A 21,283-nucleotide genomic window follows, 5' to 3' on the forward strand; every position below is an offset into this window, starting at 1 on the left:
GGACTATATCGTACGACCTGGACGGCGACGAGGGCTACGGGAAGTATCTGCGGCGGGAGTTGTCTCAGATCTTTGAAGCCTTCACCAGCGTGGACGCGTCTCTGCTGGAGCTGGAGGTCAAGTTCAAGCAGAGTCAAGAGAGCGACCAGAGAGAGGAGCATCAGCTGAACGGACTGGTGGTGAAGCCTCTCGATGATGTAAAGAGGCTTATCAGGGAGACAAAGGACATCTCCCTGGGACTAAAAGACCAGCAAGAATTGCTTTCCCTCGTCGTCCGGAGTCATGGCGCTCGATTGAGCCGTTTAAAAACAGATTATCTTAATGTTTAATGGGGACGGCTAAGCCTTTGTGTGTGTGTGTGTGTGTGTGTGTGTGTGTGTGTGTGTGTGTGTGTGTGTGTGTGTGTGTGTGTGTGTGTGTGTGTGTGTGTGTGTGTGCGTGCGTGCGTGCGTGCCTTTCTGTCTGTCTGTCTGTCTGTCTGTCTGTCTGTCTGTCTGTCTGTCTGTCTGTCTGTCTGTCTGTCTGTCTGTCTGTCTGTCTGTCTGGTGTGCGTGTGTACCTTTGTTTGTGTGCGTGTGTGTGTGGGAGCGTGTGTCACTGTATTGTTGGGTGCGCGTGTGTGGGAGAAAGAGACAGAGATAATAGATAAAAGGGAGAAAGGAGGGGGGGGGGGTTTACAATTAACAAAGAAAAATCCGTTGGGGATTAAGAATATCCTCATATCTATCTTCAAGTGTGACCTTTATACCGGCGCCTCTGAAGTGAGTGTCTGCTGGAAAGAGCTCTAAGAATAACATCAACACATTCCTCAGCCTCACACGGGCCAGACTAAAGTAAGCCCCCCCCGTCATCTCCACCACCGCTCCAGAAGAATATAGGATCACCTTCAGTAATTCAATACCTAACCATTGTCGTTTTATGTGTTGTGTTTGTGTTTGTCTTTGTGAGTGGCTATACTGGGTCTTGCTATAATGCAACCTGTTAGCATAAAGGAAGAGGAAACCCAAACACCAAACATAACATTATAAATCCTAGCCTAATAAAGAACTAATTTAAACCCTTCGCCATGTGTTCCTCTGTTAATGAATGAAGTCGTTGATCAACCATTAAAGCCTAGTGAGATATTATTCAGAGAGAGTTCAAATGCATGGGATGATTTTTATTTGTAGCAAAAAAAGAACCCAAATGGTCAACTTTTTTATTACGTCGAATGTGTGGTGCCACTAGTTGATTGACATCGGAAGATTGTTATTTCCCCTGGAAGTCCATCTGGAAGTCATCACGTCGGGCAGGAAGTCCTGGCTTCAAAGGCCTGTTTTGTATCCTCTAACTGGGAGACTGGTTTGTTATTGTATGGTTGAAGATCTGGCCTGAGCAGGACTTTAGTATTACTTGAAATGGCGTGTCCAAGCCCCAGCCAGGCAAATACATAGTTTCTTCTTTCCTGAAATTAGAAGTATAGGCTATTTCAGACAAAAGAAACGAAATACAAAAAATCCCTTAAAGGAACATTAGGATTCAGTCAAAAGCTTTCTGAAAGATAGCACTTTGAGTCGTTGATTGAATCACATACTTTTGTATTCCTATGAAATTAATCGGCGTTTGATTGTTTTTGACAGACAACCCAATGGTTTCAGCCTGCTCTCAATCCCTCCAGCACCAAAAGCCACAAAGTAACTGCTATGGTGCGGTGTTTCCTAGGGTTGTGGTCCAGGGAGCTGCATGGCCTGCATGGTGCGACTGGGTGTGACTTCCTCCCTGTCTGGCTTTCCTCATCAGCACAGCTTCGGCCCGACAGCACCAGCCAGTGCAACATGACTGAAGGTCGATGCAAATTAGAGAAATCTTTGAAATTTCGTCATAAAATAAATTCTAAATCATTGACTTGTACATCAGTTGATGTAATTCATAACCATTCTCAACATGTGCTTGTTTTATTAGTGAAGAAAGGTGGAGGTGTCCTCCTATCGGCCCCGTGGGAGAAGCAGAGTAACACCGCCTCCTAGTGTTAGATTTAGAAAATAAATCGATTGTTTTCCTTCTATTTCTTCCGATATTAAATAAGGGTTTAAGAGTTATTAATTGACAAGAGTATGAAATCAATTTGAATTATTCACAACCCTGTGTGTTTGTGAGTGTGTGTCTGTATGTGTCTGTTTGTATGTCTGTTTGTGTGTGTGTTTGTGTCTGTGTGTCTGTGCTAGTTTGATGTGTGGGTGTGTGTGTATACATCTATTTGTGTGCGTGTTTAGGTGGTTGGGTGGTTGTGTGTGTGTGTGTGTGTGTGTGTGTGTGTGTGTGTGTGTGTGTGTGTGTGTGTGTGTGTGTGTGTGTGTGTGTGTGTGTGTGTGTGTGTGTGTGTGTGTGTGTGTGCAACCCTATCTCATCAAAATTATGTTCCCAGAGAACTATTCGGCATTCTCAATTACGTTTGTCTGAAAAACGTATTTTGTCCGTGATTACGTTTTATTGAACATAGGCCTAACGCAAATACGATTTTTTTTCGAATTTGTTCGAATACGAATAGGTGACTAGGTCGAGAACATTTACAAGTAAGCTATACCTTGGGGTCTCTCATATATCAAAGGGGGTCTCAAAGGACGCATACACATCAACCTGTGGCTCCAGCCCTACAGAAAATGACTCAGCAAGTGCCTCATCTCGTTGCACCTCACCCAGCGGCTCGCTTGCAAGATTTTGGCCTAAAGTTCTACCCAGACCTACACCCTAGCCATCCAACATGCATATCTGAGAATAAGGCCTCTCTTTAATAGTGACAAAAAGTTCCTTTTGACCTATTGACCCCAGACTTCAAAAACTTGGCCACAGGCCAGCTGTGTCTTAAGCCACAAATGTACACCTCCATCCCACAAAAAATGGGGACTAGAAACTAACCTCTTTCTTATGTACATTTACTCTACTGTCTTTTCGAGATAGCTAGGGATGCTAAAATGTTTACACACATTTCCTGGGGTCCCGAGAACAACATATCCGGAGCATTTCAGCACCTCGGGCAACAGCGCAGGGTTGCCAGGTCCGGCAAAAAACGTCCTGCCCACATACCGTTCAAAATCCACCCAAAATGTCATAGAAGCAGCCCAAATAAAAAGATGTTCCATTTTGGCCAATGTTTTGTGTGTGTGTCCACTGCCCAACCCCACCCATCCTCTGGTGTTTAATAGTTCTGACTGAGTTTTCATAAAGAATATACAATACATATTACACCCCAACTGTTTCTGCGGTGGGTTTTGAAAGTATAGAAAACCGTGACCCGCGCCTTTGAGGTTTACACCCGCGACTCTGTTTTTGAAACAACCCGTGAAGCTTGCAACCCTGCATCACCGCCACCTTCGCCGTACTGGCAGCGATGGGAAGTTTCCAAATAATTATAATTGATGTATTGTATATAACCAGGAATTTATGTATTTTATAACCTTGTTGGTTGTGCTTTCTTCAGGGGCTCCACAGCGCTACGCGCGGATACTGTAGGAATAACACGCTATTTTACGTTGAAATGCGACGTAATCCAGTGTTCACGAAAACGTACACTGTCAACGTATGCTTTTGGCGACTGGGTTGCCTCTTGTGATATGTTGATATTTGTAGGACTATTAACATTACAATCAAACGTAGGCTACCCCGAGAGGTAGGCCTATAGGCTATACCTTAATGACAATAATGTGTTATCGATGTTTAACGTAGCCTATTGAGTACACGTTTCAATTAAATGTAAACTATCCAAGAGGGAGCCTAAATAAATAACAAAAAATATGTTGAGAACGAACCTATTTGAATATGTTCAATAAGACGTAATCAGGGACGAAATACGTCAAATTAAACGTTCCCCGAAAGGGGAATATGCCTTAATGACAATAATGGGTGATATAATCCTAGAGGTAAATAAATGGCAAAAAATAGGCTGAGAACGAATTTGTATTTACGATATGTTCAATAAAACGTAATCACGGACAAAATACGTTTTTCAGACGAACGTAATTGAGAATGCCGAATAGTTCTCTGGGAACGTAATTTTGATGAGATAGGGTTGATGTGTGTGTGTGTGTGTGTGTGTGTGTGTGTGTGTGTGTGTGTGTGTGTGTGTGTGTGTGTGTGTGTGTGTGTGTGTGTGTGTGTGTTCGGTGTGCGTGTGTGTGTGAGTGTGTGTGTGTGTGTGTCTTTATACTTTAGCTTTCAATATGTAATAAAACATTTGGCTGAATTCCCCCAAAGTTTTTCATTACTTAGTGGAAAAGATTGTTCCAACTGTCTGCCAACAGCTCAGTCAAAAGTTCGAGCTTCTTTGGTCAGAATACCTTAAAACACTACAAACACAATGTGATGTCTGCACATATTCCAAAAGCTTACTCCATTTTTTATTGATTTAGAATGGGTACATCATGACACACAATTGCCCTTTTGAAAAGTGACAATACACATCCATTATTTCATATTCCGTACGTATTTGTTGTGCTATTTGTCTCCTGCCTGTGTTTTTGCAGGAGGAAATTGATTAACAGTGTAATTATTCTCTCCCTTGAAGAGCAGGCAAAACATTAAACACGTCATTCATGAGAGAGGGACATAAAGGAAAACAAAAGCACCAGGACAACTGAAATCACTTCTCTCCGTCAGTCCAGTTAAATACAAACCAGTGCTTGTAGGTTGTGCGCCACTGAGTTGGGGCTCTCACTGTGGGAGTCTCTTGGTGTCACCAGAACCCCTGGTTCTTGTCCCCGGTCCAGCTCAAAACAAGCCTCGTCTTCCTCTGCTCCACCATGGATCCATGGAGCTCGTCCCGGTCACACGCAACCGTTCTCATGTCTGGGCTTGTCCAGCACCACTGCCAGGGCGGAGGAGGAGGAGGAGGAGGTGTGGGTGTGGGCGTGGCTGTGAGAGTGGCTGTGGGGGGGGTAGAGCGAGGGAGCCAATGTACATAGAAACCCGGCCAGCAGTGTTAGGCCCAGTCCGCCCCAGGCGCAGAACATGGACCAGCCATAGCCGTGGCCGATGTCCTCCGGGATGCCGTAGATGAAGCGCGGATAGCGGGACAGCTCGAAGTTGATGCCCGCCACGCACGTACACAGGGAGATGATGCAGCACGTCCCTGGTACAGAGAGAGGGAGGGATGCACAAACATAATTTCCCCGAGGTCGTTACATATTGCTCGAGTACAACATACAAACTACATATAAACTACAGACGCAATAACAGCCCCCCCCGCCCGCCCGAACATCATTTAATGTTCAACACCATGAAGGATTGAACTCAACATCCCCCTCCAGACAGGCTCTGTGGATCCTCCGCTGAAAGCAGGTTTTCCCTGTGTATTCTGCCTGGAGACGCAGCACAAAGCCTAACCTTCAGCAGAAAAAAGCCCATTGATGTCCTAAAACACATCAATTTGCTTCTTGCCTTGTTCTCACTTAACTCTCACATAAGAAAGATAGAAGAAATTCTGCTGACTAAATTGACCGAAAGTCAAAAAGGTTATAGCTGAGATACGTCGGTTAGTAAGTGATCATCTGCAGTTTGCTGGACGGACAGAACAGGAGGAAAGCATTGCCACTTCAGACATTTCATTTGTGAAGGCAAAAATCCTTGAATGACTTACTCCAAATGATAGCTCTGAAATCGTCCATACAGCTCCTTTAAGGCACGTGTGTCCCGGCTTGAGAGTCCCTCTTTATAATCAGGGCTCTACTGCCACTCTGTGGTTTTAAAGGGTAGTGCTTTATGTATAGCTATTTTTTTAGCCAATTTTGGAAACCCTCCACTATATATATCGGTTCAGACGAATTTTTGGCTAATTCTATGAACAGATATCAAGGCCACTAAAAATCGAAAGCCTTCGTCAGATGATAGACAATAGGATCTAAAATGTTTGGTCAACATAGACAGTCTGTGTACATGCGTGCCACTAATGCCTGCTCAAACGTGATTGGTCAATACTGGTCGAACTTCAAATGAACTACAAAATAAATCCAGAGTGCATCCGATACCAAAGTCTTACCGTAGCCTACAGATTCTGTGTTTAGATGCTGATATCTGATTATACAGGTGATATCTCCAGCAGCACTCACCTCCCATTAGGAACAGAAGACCGGCAACGTACTGCATGAGGTCATGGTCCTTACAGCAGCCGAGCACCCCTATGACCCAGCCGAACAGGATGATGGACACCGCCATCCCGATGAAGCTGGCGGTCATCCTCTGGAGGTCTGCAGAGGGATAAACCGGTTCAGGTTTAACATGAGCCTCACGCCCACAGCTGTCAGTATGGGCTGTCAGTGTTTAACGATGGGAAGAGGGAAAACGTGAGACGTACGGAGTGCGTGCCATTCGTCCTGCCGGATTGTTTTGGTCAGGTTGACGGGTAGATTCCGGGGCAGAGCAGAAGAGGAGTAGTAGTATTTGATGGAGGTGCAGCGAGGGACCAACCCTGCAGATGGAGAGAATGTTTTTCATTAACATGTAGCCTAAAATGCTTGAGAAGAAGGTGCTTCGTATCGCTCTCTCTCCCTCTCCCCCCCCCCCCCCCCCTCTCTCTCTCTCTCTCTCTCTCTCTCTCTCTCTCTCTCTCTCTCTCTCTCTCTCTCTCTCTCTCTCTCTCTCTCTCTCTCTCTCTCTCTCTCTCTCAGTTAACGGCGTATGGTTTGTGCAGAACGAATCACATGCTTGCATATTGATTGCACATGGGTCGACATGAGGCTGTATGCGCTCTGTGATACTGCGTAGACCTCGAAGTGACGCGCGCCACATCAACACCTTGGATAGCGTCTCGTGCACAAAGAAACACAAATCTGCCCGTGCGGAATATAGCACCCCCGCCCCCAACCTCAGCCCCCCCCCCCCCCCCCCCACAGAAACACATGTACACAATCTGACAACCGCATTTCCATTCTCTCTCTCTCTCTCTCTCTCTCTCTCTCTCTCTCTCTCTCTCTCTCTCTCTCTCTCTCTCTCTCTCTCTCACACACACACACACGCACGCACGCACGCACAAACACGCACACGCGCGTGCGAGAGACAATTATGATTCAATACAGTCGAGTACAATCAGTTAATTAACCTTTAAAAATCAGATCCTCGGTCTCCAGGTCGAAGCCCTCTCGGTGGCACTTCCTCCACAGCCCGGTGATGGTGGAATTGAACTGCCGACTGCAGAGGGACTCCATGGCCAGTGCAAGAGGCAGGGAGTCCCGCCTGGCCCGCAGCAGCATTCCTCCACTGGTCACCCTCCGGTCCACGTCCCGGTCCTTCGGTAGCATACGGAGGGGCAGATTGTTGCTGGATATGTAAATGAATCCAGGGTCGTTTCTTTTGTTGGAATAATTCTTACACCGTTCCCGATGTCTCCGGGCATCGGTCTCATACCAGTTGTCAGTGCTTATCGCTATCGCTATTAATCCTAAAGAGCAGAACGCCAGGAACAAACCCGCCACCGTCAAAGTCCTCATCGCAGCCATAGTCCATGCGGATCTCTGCGCCCTGTTAATCCACGGGACGACAGCCCGTCTCCTGCACAATCGGTCTGCTCCTCAGATGATGATGCAGCCTGATTCGAATAGACAGTAGGGTCATCTACATTAGGTCTAAAATCCCCCCGGTTCCAGATGATTGTATATCACAGAAGATAACAGTCCCGTCGTCTAGTGAGCTGTGTGCAGGGCCTGGATGTTTTGGTGGCTCCGTGATGCATCTCAACTCAGCATCATATCGGCGGTCACTCTTCTGAATCTGTCCAGCAGATGGAGACAGAGGACCCTTCACACTAAAACTCTTATTGTTGCAACAAACACGGCTCAATTAATGCTGATCTCTCTGTGGATCTAAATCTGCCTGTCTCTCCTTGTCTGTCTGCCTGCCTGTCTGTTTGCCTCTCTGTCTGTCGGTCTGCCAGCCTGTCTGTCTGTCTGTCTGTCTTTTTCTCTGTCTGTCTCTGTGTGTGTCTGTCTGTCTGTCTGTCTGTCTGTCTGTCTGTCTGTCTGTCTGTCTGTCTGTCTCTGTGTGTGTCTGTCTCTCTGTCTGTCTATACCTCGGTCTGTCTGTCTGTCGCTCTGTCTGTCCGTCTGTCTGTCTGTCTGTCTGTCGGTCTCTGTGTGTGTCTGTCTCTCTGTCTGTCTATACCTCGGTCTGTCTGTTTGTCGCTCTGTCTGTCTGTCTGTCTGTCTGTCTTTCTGTCGGACAGCACTAGGGAAGGGCGCTCGCTGTTACGTAAAACACGTAACAAACTACGTAGCCGTCCCTGGAGTTAGCTGCTAGTTAGCCGCTGTTAGCTGCTGATAGCTGCTCACTCTCTCTATATATAATATGGTTTAGGGACAGATCCGAGGTAAGGACATCTGGAACGGACATCATAATTTAATAGAGGATATCATCTTGTGATTTTACTAACATTTACCGAGACGGCTTGATGACATTCTTGTTAAGTTGAACGTCTGGTCACAGTCAACAACTTTGCCAGCATATGCTAGCCCGTACTCTTAAATAGCCACTTGTAACGCACAGTGGACCGCTATTTGCGTTATAAATCTGAATCGACTATCTCTTCCTCTTTATTCGACCCGCTACGTTAGAGGATTAATTCGGTTTGATGTCAAATAAATGTCGTTAATGTGTTACAAAAGTAAACAATGTACTCGTACTTCCAAAAACCATTCGACTGTTTTACGACCTTATATAGTGTATGGTCGCTTCGTATATCGGTAGTTGTTGATGTATTAGTGTTTTTCCTACATGTGTTGGTCAAGTGTTGGAATGCAGCCGCCTCTGCCCCCCTCCGCGGCCCGGGGGCTCGTGCGCTCCTGCCTCCACCGGGACCCGATGGCGGCAGACCTGCGCTGCAGCCTCTTCGTGGCGGCGGCACAGAGCTACAAGAGGGACTCCCTGCTGAGGCCCTTCCCCGCCAGATACCTCAGAGGAGAGAACAAGGAGTTTGAGGAGCTGGTGAGCAGACCTCTCTATTCTTTGGGAACTCTTTGAGGCACTTAGGAGGTTGATCATTGATCGCCAACTTAACGTTTTACTCAAACGGGTCTACCTCCGTTCGTTCATCATGTTGAAGTGGCGTGCGTGTGGTCCTCCAGCTGACAGACGTGAGCAGCTTTCCCTGTGTGAGGGAGCTGGTGAGACTGAACCCCGGGGAAGGAGACCAGTATGTGGCCCTGGCACACTGGATCCTCTCCTCCAAGAGCTTCGCTGTGAAGACCCTTCAGAAGGAAGAGGTAGGTGATGACACAGATGTTTCAGCTCATCCTCTGTGTTCACCTCTTCACGGGCCCTTTCCTCTCCACCAGTACCCCAGGCTGTGTGACCTGACTAAGAACGAGGGCGTCTCAGCGCCGGTTCCAGACTTCCTGTTTGAGCTGGAGTACTGTGACCAGATGAACGCGCGCTTTGAGAAGACGCGCTCGGACAGAGACCTCTTCTATGCATTCCACGGGAGCCGGCTGGAGAACTTCCACTCTATCCTTCATAACGGCCTCCACTGTCACCTCAACAAGGTCAGGGGTCATAGCGAACACCGGTGGGAAACACCATAAATTACGTTGGCATGCTCACTAGTTAAGCAGATTGGATTAAGGCGATCATTACAATTATAAACAACGTACATTTTGTTTAAAGATATGTCATGCTATTTTAGGGTTAATAATTGCGTTTGGGGATACTACTAGAATAGGGTTACATGCCGGTAGGTCAGAAGTACCCCTTATTATTCTCACAGTGTTAATTTCTGCAAAACCAATTTCAGCGTCTTCCAAAAACGTTCGGTTTTGTATGACGTCGTGTTTAGGCCCCCCTCAGTCTGCTGTGATTGGTCAGCACGCCTATTCTGTTACACCCAGAGAAGTTGTCAACATTGCGGGTAGCCGGGAGGCGCTTCAGCACCTCCCACTGCACAGTCTGACGTCACACTGTTACGGAAGTAAAGTTTGAGCGCAAACAAGCTGTTTCAGACACTTCTCAGTGGGCGCGAATACTCCTCCTGGCTCTGACCTCCCTGCTAAACTTTTTCTAGTTTAGCAGGGATAAAATACTTAAAGTATTAGGGTTTCAACGCCCATGACTGTTTAATCTGTTCCTGAGAGATCCTGTTGGTCTTATCGCTCTCGCTCTCTCTGACTCTGACCCTGTCTCTCTCTCTCTGTCTCTGTCTCTGACCCGCTCTCTGTCTCTGTCACTCTCTGACTCTGTCTTTCCTTCTCTGTCTCACTCTGTTTCTCTGTGTCTGTCTCTGACTCTGTCTCGGACTCTCTCTCTTTCTAGAGTCTGTCACTGACTCTATCTGAGTCCATCTCTGACTGTCTCTGTCTCTGTCTCGGACTCTCTCTTACTCTGTCTCTGTCTCTGACTATGTCTCTGTCTCCGAAGGCTTAGTTATGTTTCCACGTCGATGCAACGAAAGGGGGTTTACGGACCCATTACGTCTTTGCACCTCAAGGACGTAATTGGTCTGCTGATTTAAACCCGACACAGCCAAAACAGGTTCTCGACTGCGTCGAAGTGTGGACATGGTCAATGCGTTGCGTCAACATGGAACCATAGCCTGAGCCTTGACTCTGCCTCTGTCTCTGTCTCTGTCTCTGTCTCTGTCTCTGACTCTGTCTCTGTCTCTGACTCTGTCTCTGACTCTGTCTCTGACTCTGTCTCTGTCTCTGACTCTGTCTCTGTCTCTGACTCTGTCTCTGTCTCTGTCTCTGTCTCTGACTCTGTCTTTGTCTCTGACTCTGACTCTGTCTCTGTCTCTGTCTTTGACTCTGTCTCTGTCTCTGTCTCTGACTCCGGCTCAGACCTCCATGTACGGGGAGGGGACCTACCTGACCAGTGACCTCAGCATGGCAGTGCTGTACAGCCCCCACAGCAGTGGCTGGAGGGAGAGCCTCCTAGGGCCGCTGCTGAGCTGCGTGGCCCTGTGTGAGGTCATCGACCACCCGGACGTCAAGTGCCAGGTGAAAAGGAAAGGTACGTACCATGCAGGGCTGAACAGCTTCTGGTGCTGCTGACCATTTCATTTGGTGGCCCCCCCAACAAATTTGGTCGCACCCCTTTTTTCTGTTGCATTGACGCAGTATTGGCATGTCTTCCGTCTCGTACCATAGGTCTGTGCATGCATTTGAAAAAGATTCACTCGCTTACAGTGAATTAAGTTTAAGAAATTAAGTACAATGATTTAATTGCTTTGGAGGTATGTTTATTTGTATGCTCTAGCCAGCGAATAACACTAGTGTTGCGCTGCAATTTCAATGTAAAAAACACTTTCTTAGCCGTGTGGCTTGACTGGAAATTAAGTGAGTCGTGTTTCCAATGAGAGCAGTCCCACCTGCGCTGCATACAGCCGCCATCTAATTTCCAACACTGCTCAACTCCCCATTACCGCCGATCTTATTAAACACAGAACAATCTAGGCGGAATCTGACCAAAAGTGGATCCGAAAGCCGCTCACTTCCTCTGCACACATCCCATCCTCCTGATGTTGTAGAGTCCTGCACATTGCAGGGCTCTACAACATCAGTAGCCTGTCTGAGCACTCCTCAGTCAGTTTTTCATTACGTCACATTACATCTCATTACTTGCGTCACCTTGATGAAAGCATCTGCTAATAGCAAATACTATGTCATAGCTAGCTCGGGATGCTAATGGGGTTTGCTTACTTGCGGCTGATCCACACATTTTTCCCTGAAACTCTTTCAGACTCTGACTCTGTCGACCGCCAGCGGGCGAGAGCGAAGAACAGCGAGGGCGGGGAGGTCCCGGAGAAATACTTTATCGTCACCAATAATCAGCTGTTGAGAGTCAAGTACCTTCTGGTTTACTCCCAGAGGAAGAACCTGTCCAGGTAAGGACTACTGAGGGGCGGAGCTGAGAGGGTTTACACCACTCCCACATTGCTGTCACATTGACTTCCAGAGGGCCATACTGTGTATTTGCCTTCATGAGACCAGGCTAGCACTCTACCTCTGTTTGTCCTGTGGGACTTTCTAGAGGAAAAGGTCTTATCTCACTGCATGGAGGTTTTGGGTTAGGATTGTGACTCCCCGGTCACCATTTAGGGACCGAGGAGCCATCACAGCAGAGCCTCCAGGTTAATGCTATCCACTTCTTTAAAAGATTTAGTGAGATTTCATTGAGAGCTTCTGTGAAAAAACCCAATCACCAATAAATAGTGAGTGGCTGTTTTAAAAGATCAATGCTAGTGTAACCACATCTTTTAATATGTCTGGCATTAGTTAGTGTTGAGGTAGGGCGTCTTTCTCCATCAAACCCCTCACCCTGACTGTGTTAAAGCAATCCATCACTAAGCAGCTAGAGCAGCTAGACCAGGGATGGGCAACTTTCATGATAAAGAGGGCCACAATTCTTCATCATCACCATCAGAGGGCCATGTGACTGTGCACTTCAACTCATACGTCATAAACTGAGAGAAGCTACACATTTTAGAATTTATTGGATATGATTTCCTGTATTCTGGTGCATTTTGGGGATGGCCACTACCTACAAAATCTTCCAGATTCAGAACCTATGTATGGTATGTTGATTGAACCAACATCCATCATTTCAGGTTTTCCATGCTTAAACAGCCACATGATTGGTCAGTATTTTGATCAGTGCAAAGGGCTCACATACATCATCATTCAATGATGTCACAAAACAGAAAAACAGTGGCCCAACATTAAGTGCAACAACTCAATGAACTCAAACCCAACAAGCATGATATTCACTTCAGGGCAGTTGTAGTAGTTGTAGTGGCGACTTAAGTGGAAATCTTTCATGACTGATATAGTTTCTAAGCAAACTAGACACATGGGTTTGCCTTTGAATTCTATGAACAGATACTCTGCTTTTCTTCTTTCGTAACCAAGTTTTCTGTAACTTGATTTATTTTTTATTTTATTTTTTTTATTAAATAAAAATTATGTGCGGGCCTGACTGAGTGAGGATTCGGGCCGCCAGTTGGCCATCCCTGAGCTAGACCAACGTTTCCTTTAAAAAGATGTATGTGTCAATAACAAACAAGCAATAGGTGTGTCCACACACTGGATCAGGCACATCTTGGCTTCCCCTGCCCCTGGAGCTACTACTTAAATCTGTAATAGTACACTTGTCGACTGAGTGACACAAGAACAAGAAGCATCGGCATCCATTGAACTGGGCGTGGCTAGCCAGCAGAACTCTGGTCACTTAACTGACACTTGCACACCCACAAGGCATCCAATCGACACGAGCAATTTCATAAATAACGGCTACCATCCCATCCATCGTTTTCCTTCCATCATCACACATAACGGCTAGTTGTACAGGTGACGCGGGCGGGCACTGTCGCCAGGGTAACCCCGGTAACCCCCGTCTCCCTGTGCCCCTCCCCAGCAGGCACTCGCGCGGCTCCTCCTGGATGGTCAGGCACCACTTTGCGGTCATGATGAGTCTGTACCTGCTGCTGCTCATCTGCATCGGGGCCTTCAACTCCTCCAGCTTCTCCTCCTTCGTCCACAGACTGTTCCGCTGATGAGCCGGCCCCTGGGTAGTACTCTGCGTGCCTTCCGGCTTACAGGCAATCTTCACATGATCTACATTTTGTATTTTATGTATATATATATATATATATATATATATATATATATATTTCTCTCTCAGAAAGATCACTGATCATTTAACCTTGATGCTCATTTTTGAACAAGAAGTTATCATGACAGCTGTTACGTTATGATTACTCGATATCCTCTTAAAAATACTTAAAAGAAACAATGGTCTATCTACTTTATCTTTTTTACTGCTATGCAAAGAAACCTCCTGTATCAGATACCTGGTCGGTTGGTCCTGTAAACTTTTTTTCTGCCCCGACTGCCCGCCTGCGATGCCAAACTCACAGAATGCGCAACGTAAGCTTGTGTTGTTTTAAAGACCTGACTGGAGATTTTCATCACAAGTAATATTTCTGTTTGTTGTTGAATGACTTTTGAGGGGATATGAGTTGATGTATGCTCTCATCCATCACTATTACTGCATCCTGTTTACCAGGAGCAATGGAATCATCAACCACCATTCTGGTTGTTTCTTTAATTTAGGAAACACAGTCAACAGAATCTACAAATGTATATCATCATTTTCTGAATCCAGCTACATTTATATCCATGTTAGTGCATCGATTACACCCTACTTATACCACACCTGGTATTGCATTATTCTTGATCTACGTGACGTTGTGCTCCACGCTCACCGTGTCCGGGACTCGCAGTGGAAACAGTGAGGATTAGCCTCCTGCCAAGGTCTTAAGTCGCTTCGCCTCATCGACCAACGTCTTTCTGAAGGCCCCGTCCTCACCAACCCCAGGGCTCACAGGGCCCACTGTGGGCTGGCCGTGTCCCTCACTCTGCCCGCTCCACCCCGGGAGAGGAGGAGCACCTGAAGGTGTTCCTCTGGTTTACCTGCCCTGGGCACGGCCGGTCTTCGGGTCCATTGTCCCGTTATCAGGGGTAGAGGCGGTGATACGGGCTGATAACAGCGGCTGCTTTGGCGAAGTCGTCTTTGGTTCCAGGGGTTGGGTTACTATACAGCGTTGTTTATCAGCGGTAAGAGCGGCATATTGTTTTTGTTTCTCACTTGTTTTTAAAGCGCCGCTGCATTTCAGAATTAAATGCAATGCATTTACTTTTTCATGCTTTTTGAACATGGTGGAATACTGTTGGAATATTGTTTTACAATATTTATGCAAATAATAATAAATAAATAATAAAACGGACACTATAATATCTATATATATATATATATAGGGCACTATAATATGTTATGCAGACCACACACTTAATTAAGATAACCCCTTGTGTTCGGGTTAGGGTTAAATACATGAGGTTGATTGGGCTGATTTTGGTCTGCTTTGGATGAAAGCGCACGCTTTTATCCAAAGCGACACATCTGTCAGAAGGTGAAACAATATATCGCTGTGGGAACGGTAAGGATGTTCATATAACCAAGTGCCAAGCACTAACAATCGATAGTTTAACCCATTCCCTGTGTACAACAAAGATAGCTAGGATAAGATGCTACACAACTAAGTACTATAAGTACGACATACAATAACTGCGTACATTAAATACCAATTCAGACCTAATAATTACAGCATATTTATCTTAGTCATGCAATTTAAAGTATTGGGAGCAAGATCGTGAGACTTGCAATGGATGGACTGCTTTGTTGTCATAAAGCTGAAATGGCCCGCTGTGGTCGTTGACTCTATTCCATCAACGAGGAACGAGAGGTTCATAAAACTAACTGAGTTGCTGAGTTACCATTTCCCCAACGACCAACTTTGGGGAAATGGTATGGATGAAGGAAATCTATTTGTCTGTTTGGATCATATTTATTTAGATATTAAATTACATTGTGTTACTCCAGTGACTTTTGACTATGAATACACCAAAATAGTATATCATTTAAATCGAAATTCTGTTCGGATGTTTCATGTGTGTATTATGTATGAAGTCCCAGTGGAAAGGTTTTCAGTATTCAAACGTGTGGTGCCATTGCGCTGATCCAAGGATTCTTAACACGAAATCGAGTTTATAAAAATAAAACCTTTATTTCACATAAATCAAAATACATTTTATTTCACATCATCTTCACATACAATTATGACAGGGACAGATTGGCACAAAAATAGAAATGGGAAGAGTGATGGAATGGAAGGGTAGGAAGAGTGTGATGGAACGGTAGAAAGAGTGTGATGGAGTGATGGGAAGGCAGGTGTCAACTGGCAGAGCAGAGTTTATTGTGATTGGCTGGGCAGTATTGGAGTGTGAAATCTGGAAGACAGCTGCCCAAATCAGTAGATTCCAGCACTACATAAAAAAACACAAAAAAGATCTACACACCTTCTGACAAATGTACTTAAGTTGTTTGTTATTATTTAAAAAGTATCTATTAATCTATTTCTAGACACCACAGAGAAATAAGAGGTCATTACGGGTTCACTGTTAAGAAAAGCCTTTGGTTCTAAGGAAGCTTGACCGGGCTATCGTACTTTACAGCTCAAACCAGATAGCAGGAGTGTCAGTATCCCTAAACCCCCCCCAAATCTGTTAAATATTTGTTCCGGCAGCAAAAGATCTTATTTGCAATGCAAAATAAATGACATGTCCCTTTAAAAATATATATATATTTTGTAAAGCGCACAATATTATCTGGAGTAGTCGGTCAATTTAATCTGGAGATAATGTCGTGATGCCATTCCTGTCCTGGACATAAGAGGAGCAGCCCTTGCCAGCTCTGCAGATTCCCCTGGTGGACTGAGGGCCCCCATGGTCTGAGGGCCCCCGCAACTCTCCTCAGCACCGCAGCCCCAGTGCACGCCAGGGGGGGGCGGTGGATCTGCACGCAGGAGGGCAGTGCAGGGCCTGCAGTCCCCCAGCAGCAGCAGCACCAGAGGCCTTGCTCTCTGGCCGCACCGCCCGAGGGAACGAGGTCACCATGTGGAACATCAGCGTCTCCTTAGTGTCGGCTGCAACAGGGAGGGAGGGGAGCGAGGGACAGTGCTGACCAAACTAAGACACCTTCAGTACCTTTTATATTTAAGGCAGAAAGTGTCTGAAAGTACCAATTAACTACTACTTAGTAATATTTATTTTATTTCAGTTTTACATTTACACTTGTTTTTTAAGTCTCAGAACATTACTATTAATTTTTGAAATGTTAAATATAAATATGTCAAATATGTAGTTTGTAAAATATCAACGCATATGTTGCTTTTATCTTTACAGTGCCGCTGAGCAGTGCTGCTGTAATGTGCCTGTATAGTAGAATTATAAAGAATCACAATGTAACTGCCTAGCTCTTACACATCCATAGAATCGGCTTGGGATAGTGTTATTTATTTGTAACAGTAGATTAAATGAAGCCATTCTCAATAGTCACATCATTTAAATAAACTTTAAATGAATTTTTTTTCTAATACATTTTTTGAAAAGCACAAACCTTTTGTTGACAAGTTTTCCTGCATATGTGATGATTTATTATGTTGTTAATTCACTGCTTTGGATGCAGTGATTATTTTTTACAGGGAAAACCTCCAACAGGATGTTCTTCAGCAACGTCTGACAGGCTTATGTCTGCCACCAACACTATCAATTAACCCACCAGTTGGTTTTCAATGAATCATTCACTCCATGAAATACAATAAAGAACAGCAAAACCATAATCATCCATCAGTGTCATGGAGCATCTTAATAAGATGAAAACCTTGAGTATTCAGATGTAAACTTGAGTATTCATATCGACCTTAAAACCACTCCAAAATACTAATTATTTTCCATTTCTGAAAATCGAATTCACCATGTTTGGTGTTTTTATAAAAGTACATTTTCTGTCCATTTGTTAATCGTTGCAGTACTACAACGACTGCATCGTTCTGAGGGGAAGAAATGGATGTTCAAGCGGAGTTGGAGGGCATGCGGGCGGGGGCCTCTACATGAAGTCCTCATAGTCCTGCGTGTAGCCTCCCTCAAACTGTCCGTAGTCCGCGAGGTCATCCTTCAGCTTGGCCTTCATCCCCCCCACTGTCACTGCTCCCTTCTTCTTCTTCTTCCCCTTATTGAGTTGCTATAGGAACAAAGGGCAATGGTTTGATGAGACGTAAGACTGAGCGCATTTTAGAAATGACCCGCATGGGATCAAGTCCTACAACAGCTATAGTTGCACATTATTTATAAACATATGTTTTCATCAGGATATCATTTATCAAAGACTGCAGAGTAGAGGCATTGTAGCAATACTGGCCGCATGGTATACTTTAAGTCGCAGCGTGTAACATTTAGGCTAGCTCGTAGCTTCAAATAACCAGCACACATTTATAACCAATTCTGCAATAGTGGTTTCAATAAAATTATGAATCACATCCTACAACTGATAAATTCAACAAATACTAAATGCTGGCAAGCCCATACCTGTCTATGTGTAGATAATCTTACTGATCAACCCAAAGTCCTAAAGCCCCTCCCACACTGACCGACCCCCCAGCCAATCGGACAGAACCCCTCTATTATGAAGGTCTCTCGCCTACCACTGGGTCACTCAGCAGGCGGGTGGAGCTCAATCTTACACACTGCGACTTTAAATAACGAGAGTAAACAAACCTTCTCTTGTTTCTGTTTCTCGCTGAGTAGACTGGTAAGGGAGGAGTTGATTTTCTTCAAGTCCTCTATCTCCACTGTAATGACATTGGCATATTAGTAACACGTGTTCTTAATGTCACGTGCGCAATGGGATGAGGGGAGGCAGTATCCACAAGGAATCCTACATTAAACAACACAAACAGTCTTGGTGGAGGACTCACTTGAGATGCAGAGGTCTTGAAACAAGGACTCCAGCAGGCCAGAGTAATGGACTGACCCCTCATAAGGGCAAAGCTTGTCTTTCAGCACCTTCTCAAATTCACTGAAGTCCTCTTTAGAGGACGGGCTCATGGCATCGATCCCACCTGGTACACCTGCGACAGCTGGAGGAAAAATATAATTGTGTGGACGGTTTTTAATAACTTTGCTTTAATCATCGAAAGGGCATTCTAGATAGATCAACCAACCCCGGCCTGTGGACTCTACCAGCTGGTAGGCTGGTGTATCCATCAAACATAGGGCTAGGGTTAGTAGGATACCGATAATATCCCAATACAGCGATTCTGAGATAATCAATATATTGCTTGACAATGTGTTCAGTGCCACCTCGGGGAGCGGGGAAGAGGATATATAAAAAAAGTTGTCACAGCGATTCTAGGAAACAAAAACAAATGGTACTACCAACCGCTCAAAACCAAAATAAATAGTATTCCAACCAATCACTGACAAGGGATGGGTGTTGTGGGGTTTTGTGCTGCGTTCATGATAGTTTAACTGGATGCACGAAACACGGATGGGAGGGGCGAGCTGGCTCTGTTAGTTTGGGATCACGCTTCAAATACCAACAGAAGTGATGTCACCTAACATTGTTGATACAACCTTTAAGAGTGCCTTATTTTATTTCTTAAATATCTGTATCTTGGGCAATATTTCCTCTGACTTCAAGAATTAAGCATAAAAATGCAAAAATAAATTAGGAAATAAATCAATTGTAAATAAAATAAAAATAGATATTTGCCGCCGGTGTATCACTTCTCGTATCGCACAAAGAAAGGCGACAATATAACGCTGCATCGATATTTTGTCCCAACCCAAGGTACATGAATATGAACATATGAATGAATTAATAGTAACCATTGAGGACATACCGGTGGCTCCACTGGCCGGCTCCACAGCCGGCTTCTCCTGCTGCTCTCCCGTCTCCGACCCCTCCTCAGGGGTGAGCTCAGCGCCTTCCTCATTGTCCTCAGACTAAAAAGATCATGTTTATGTTGCTTGAGTTAATAATGGGATCATTTTTCATAAAACTGGATTTTTGCAACAAAAGGACCAAATCTTAAGATAAACTCCAGTGTTGTTGATCCAATGTGGATTTCTATCCATAAATTAGTTGCTACATTTTGTATTTGGTCTTGACATAGTAAAAATAAAACAGAAAAAAGTATTTCACACACGGAACTCTGGACAATGGGGTGACTACACAGACAATACAATCGTCGAGCATCCAGTTTAGCCTACAACCGCTAGGATTAGTGGAGAAAAATACTAAAATGATTGGCTTCACTTTAAATGCCTCCATTTCATTTATGTATGTGCTGTACATGTCTAATACAGTACAGCACGGGGAGGGGGGTCGACTTAGCTCAGGAGGTAGAGCAGTTGTCAACTGCTAGTTCGATCCCCAGCAAGTGTGCTAGTTCGATCCCCAGCAACCCTAACTGCTCTTGACGAGCTGGCTGACGCCTTGCATGGTTGACTCTGCCATGCAGTGTGTCGAAATTCGATGTCTGATGTAAGTCGCTTTGGATAAAAGTGTCTGCTAAATGCCCTAATTGTATTAAAGCACAATGTGTGTGTAGTTATCAATAAAAAAGTTATTCAGAAAATCTATACAAAATGATCCAATGAAAAAATACTCACTCTTTCCTTCACTTCCTCTTGTTCTTTTTCTTTTTCACTTTGTTTCTTCTTTTCAGATGTTACTATTTCTGGGGGGAAAAAAAACACACAGCTTTAATGCGCAGCCTATATTAGCTTGATTCCACGGGTTCAAATGGTTAATTATTTTATAAATATATTTGCTTCCCAACCCTCGGTCTCCGGACTGGAGCCGGTCTGTGTACCCGTCGTCATATATAATAACTTAAGCTGTACGAGTCTTGTTATTTCCTCCAAAAAATAGGCTCCATACACTTATTTCTCTTAGAGAAAAGGGAAACGTTTTGTGAATTGTTATTTAGGCTTAAGTCTCAGGTGACTTCTTGTGTTTCTCTTATAAAAAAAAAATATATTATATTTATTGCAGTGTTGAAGGGAGCCTGAGACTGAAGCATTTCACTGCTGTTGCTGTAACTGTTATAAACCATCTTGAAAAAAAAGGAAAATAAATAATGCATCTTAAACTAAGGCATTACAATTGACTACCGGTCCTCAAAAATGTTCTATGAATATGCCGGTCCTTGGAACCCCTGGCCTCTGTGAGCGAAGTGACAGCCAGCCCAACTCAGGCTGACGTCTACCAGCCAATGGATGTTTTGGTACTGAAATCCCATTTAGTGACCTGTTTTCTGTGGTTCTTCCCTTTTCAATTCGGCTTCTTCGTCGGCCCAACTATCCTGCAAAATAGGAAATAGTTCAACAACATGAGAACTAGAAGCGGACTGTATGACATCATCTGATGAGCCAGATGCCTCAAACATCACGTTACCTTTGGGTCGTCATCGACGTCCTCATCGTCCCAGTTATCCACCTCAGCCGTCTTCTTTGGTTGTTCTTCTGTCGCCAGGTCGTCAGCGTCTGATCACAGGGGGGGGGGGGCATCAGATTACTGAATGATTTCGCGGTCCATTACTGACGAAACAACATTAGAGTCAGCTCCCGTAGCAACTTACCCCAGTCGTCTATCTCCGCCATTTTGCATGTGTTGCGTCCCACCGGTCCCAACAGCATAACAGTACCCATGCGGGTACACATTTCTGTACACAAACGTTCCGCTTCCTAATACAAACGTGTTTCAAAGAAACCGTTTTTTGTTTTACTTTAACAGCAGGGCTTACTGTGTCAGTGTCAGTTATCGACATTTATACTCTCGACTCCATTAAATCTAAAATACATTTTCCCTATATTATTTAAACAACATTGATATGACATTCAGAAAATGTGACCCATGCACTATTTTTAAT

The 21,283-nt window shown here is 44.8% G+C and overlaps 4 protein-coding genes across 5 annotated transcripts in view; 2 read left to right on the plus strand and 2 right to left on the minus strand.

The window, feature by feature from the left end:
- The window catches only part of fibina (fin bud initiation factor a), a 1,634-nt gene extending 572 nt beyond the window's left edge, over positions 1 to 1,062 (plus strand). Inside the window, exon 1 of the mRNA XM_060061302.1 lies at positions 1 to 1,062. This exon is cut by the window's left edge and continues 572 nt beyond it. Coding sequence (XP_059917285.1) covers positions 1 to 329 — 329 coding nt within the window. The 3' untranslated portion in view covers positions 330 to 1,062.
- A 3,289-nt stretch (positions 1,063 to 4,351) lies between these two features.
- Positions 4,352 to 8,012, minus strand: tmem276a (transmembrane protein 276a). Its single transcript, XM_060061309.1, has 4 exons — positions 7,070 to 8,012; positions 6,326 to 6,439; positions 6,081 to 6,218; positions 4,352 to 5,104 (listed from the first exon to the last, which is right to left on the minus strand). The coding sequence occupies exons 1-4, from the start codon at positions 7,464 to 7,466 to the stop codon at positions 4,800 to 4,802; spliced, it is 954 nt and encodes a 317-aa protein (XP_059917292.1). The 5' UTR covers positions 7,467 to 8,012; the 3' UTR covers positions 4,352 to 4,799.
- A 122-nt stretch (positions 8,013 to 8,134) lies between these two features.
- On the plus strand, positions 8,135 to 17,275 carry parp16 (poly (ADP-ribose) polymerase family, member 16). Of its 2 annotated transcripts, none has more exons than XM_060061308.1 (7): positions 8,135 to 8,332; positions 8,751 to 8,946; positions 9,087 to 9,224; positions 9,297 to 9,503; positions 10,791 to 10,962; positions 11,692 to 11,836; positions 13,369 to 17,275. In XM_060061308.1, the coding sequence occupies exons 2-7, from the start codon at positions 8,758 to 8,760 to the stop codon at positions 13,502 to 13,504; spliced, it is 987 nt and encodes a 328-aa protein (XP_059917291.1). In that variant the 5' UTR covers positions 8,135 to 8,332; positions 8,751 to 8,757; the 3' UTR covers positions 13,505 to 17,275. The 2 variants fall into 2 exon arrangements, with proteins under 2 accessions (XP_059917291.1, XP_059917290.1); XM_060061307.1 differs by having other exon boundaries at positions 8,141 to 8,332; positions 13,366 to 17,275.
- Positions 16,847 to 21,100, minus strand: LOC132464756 (eukaryotic translation initiation factor 3 subunit J-A-like). Its single transcript, XM_060061310.1, has 8 exons — positions 20,993 to 21,100; positions 20,809 to 20,897; positions 20,662 to 20,716; positions 20,022 to 20,089; positions 19,250 to 19,352; positions 18,323 to 18,484; positions 18,123 to 18,196; positions 16,847 to 17,589 (listed from the first exon to the last, which is right to left on the minus strand). The coding sequence occupies exons 1-8, from the start codon at positions 21,072 to 21,074 to the stop codon at positions 17,455 to 17,457; spliced, it is 768 nt and encodes a 255-aa protein (XP_059917293.1). The 5' UTR covers positions 21,075 to 21,100; the 3' UTR covers positions 16,847 to 17,454.
- Positions 21,101 to 21,283: the final 183 nt, after the last annotated feature.

Source organism: Gadus macrocephalus, chromosome 9 (assembly GCF_031168955.1).
Source record: "Gadus macrocephalus chromosome 9, ASM3116895v1".
NCBI lineage: Eukaryota > Metazoa > Chordata > Actinopteri > Gadiformes > Gadidae > Gadus > Gadus macrocephalus.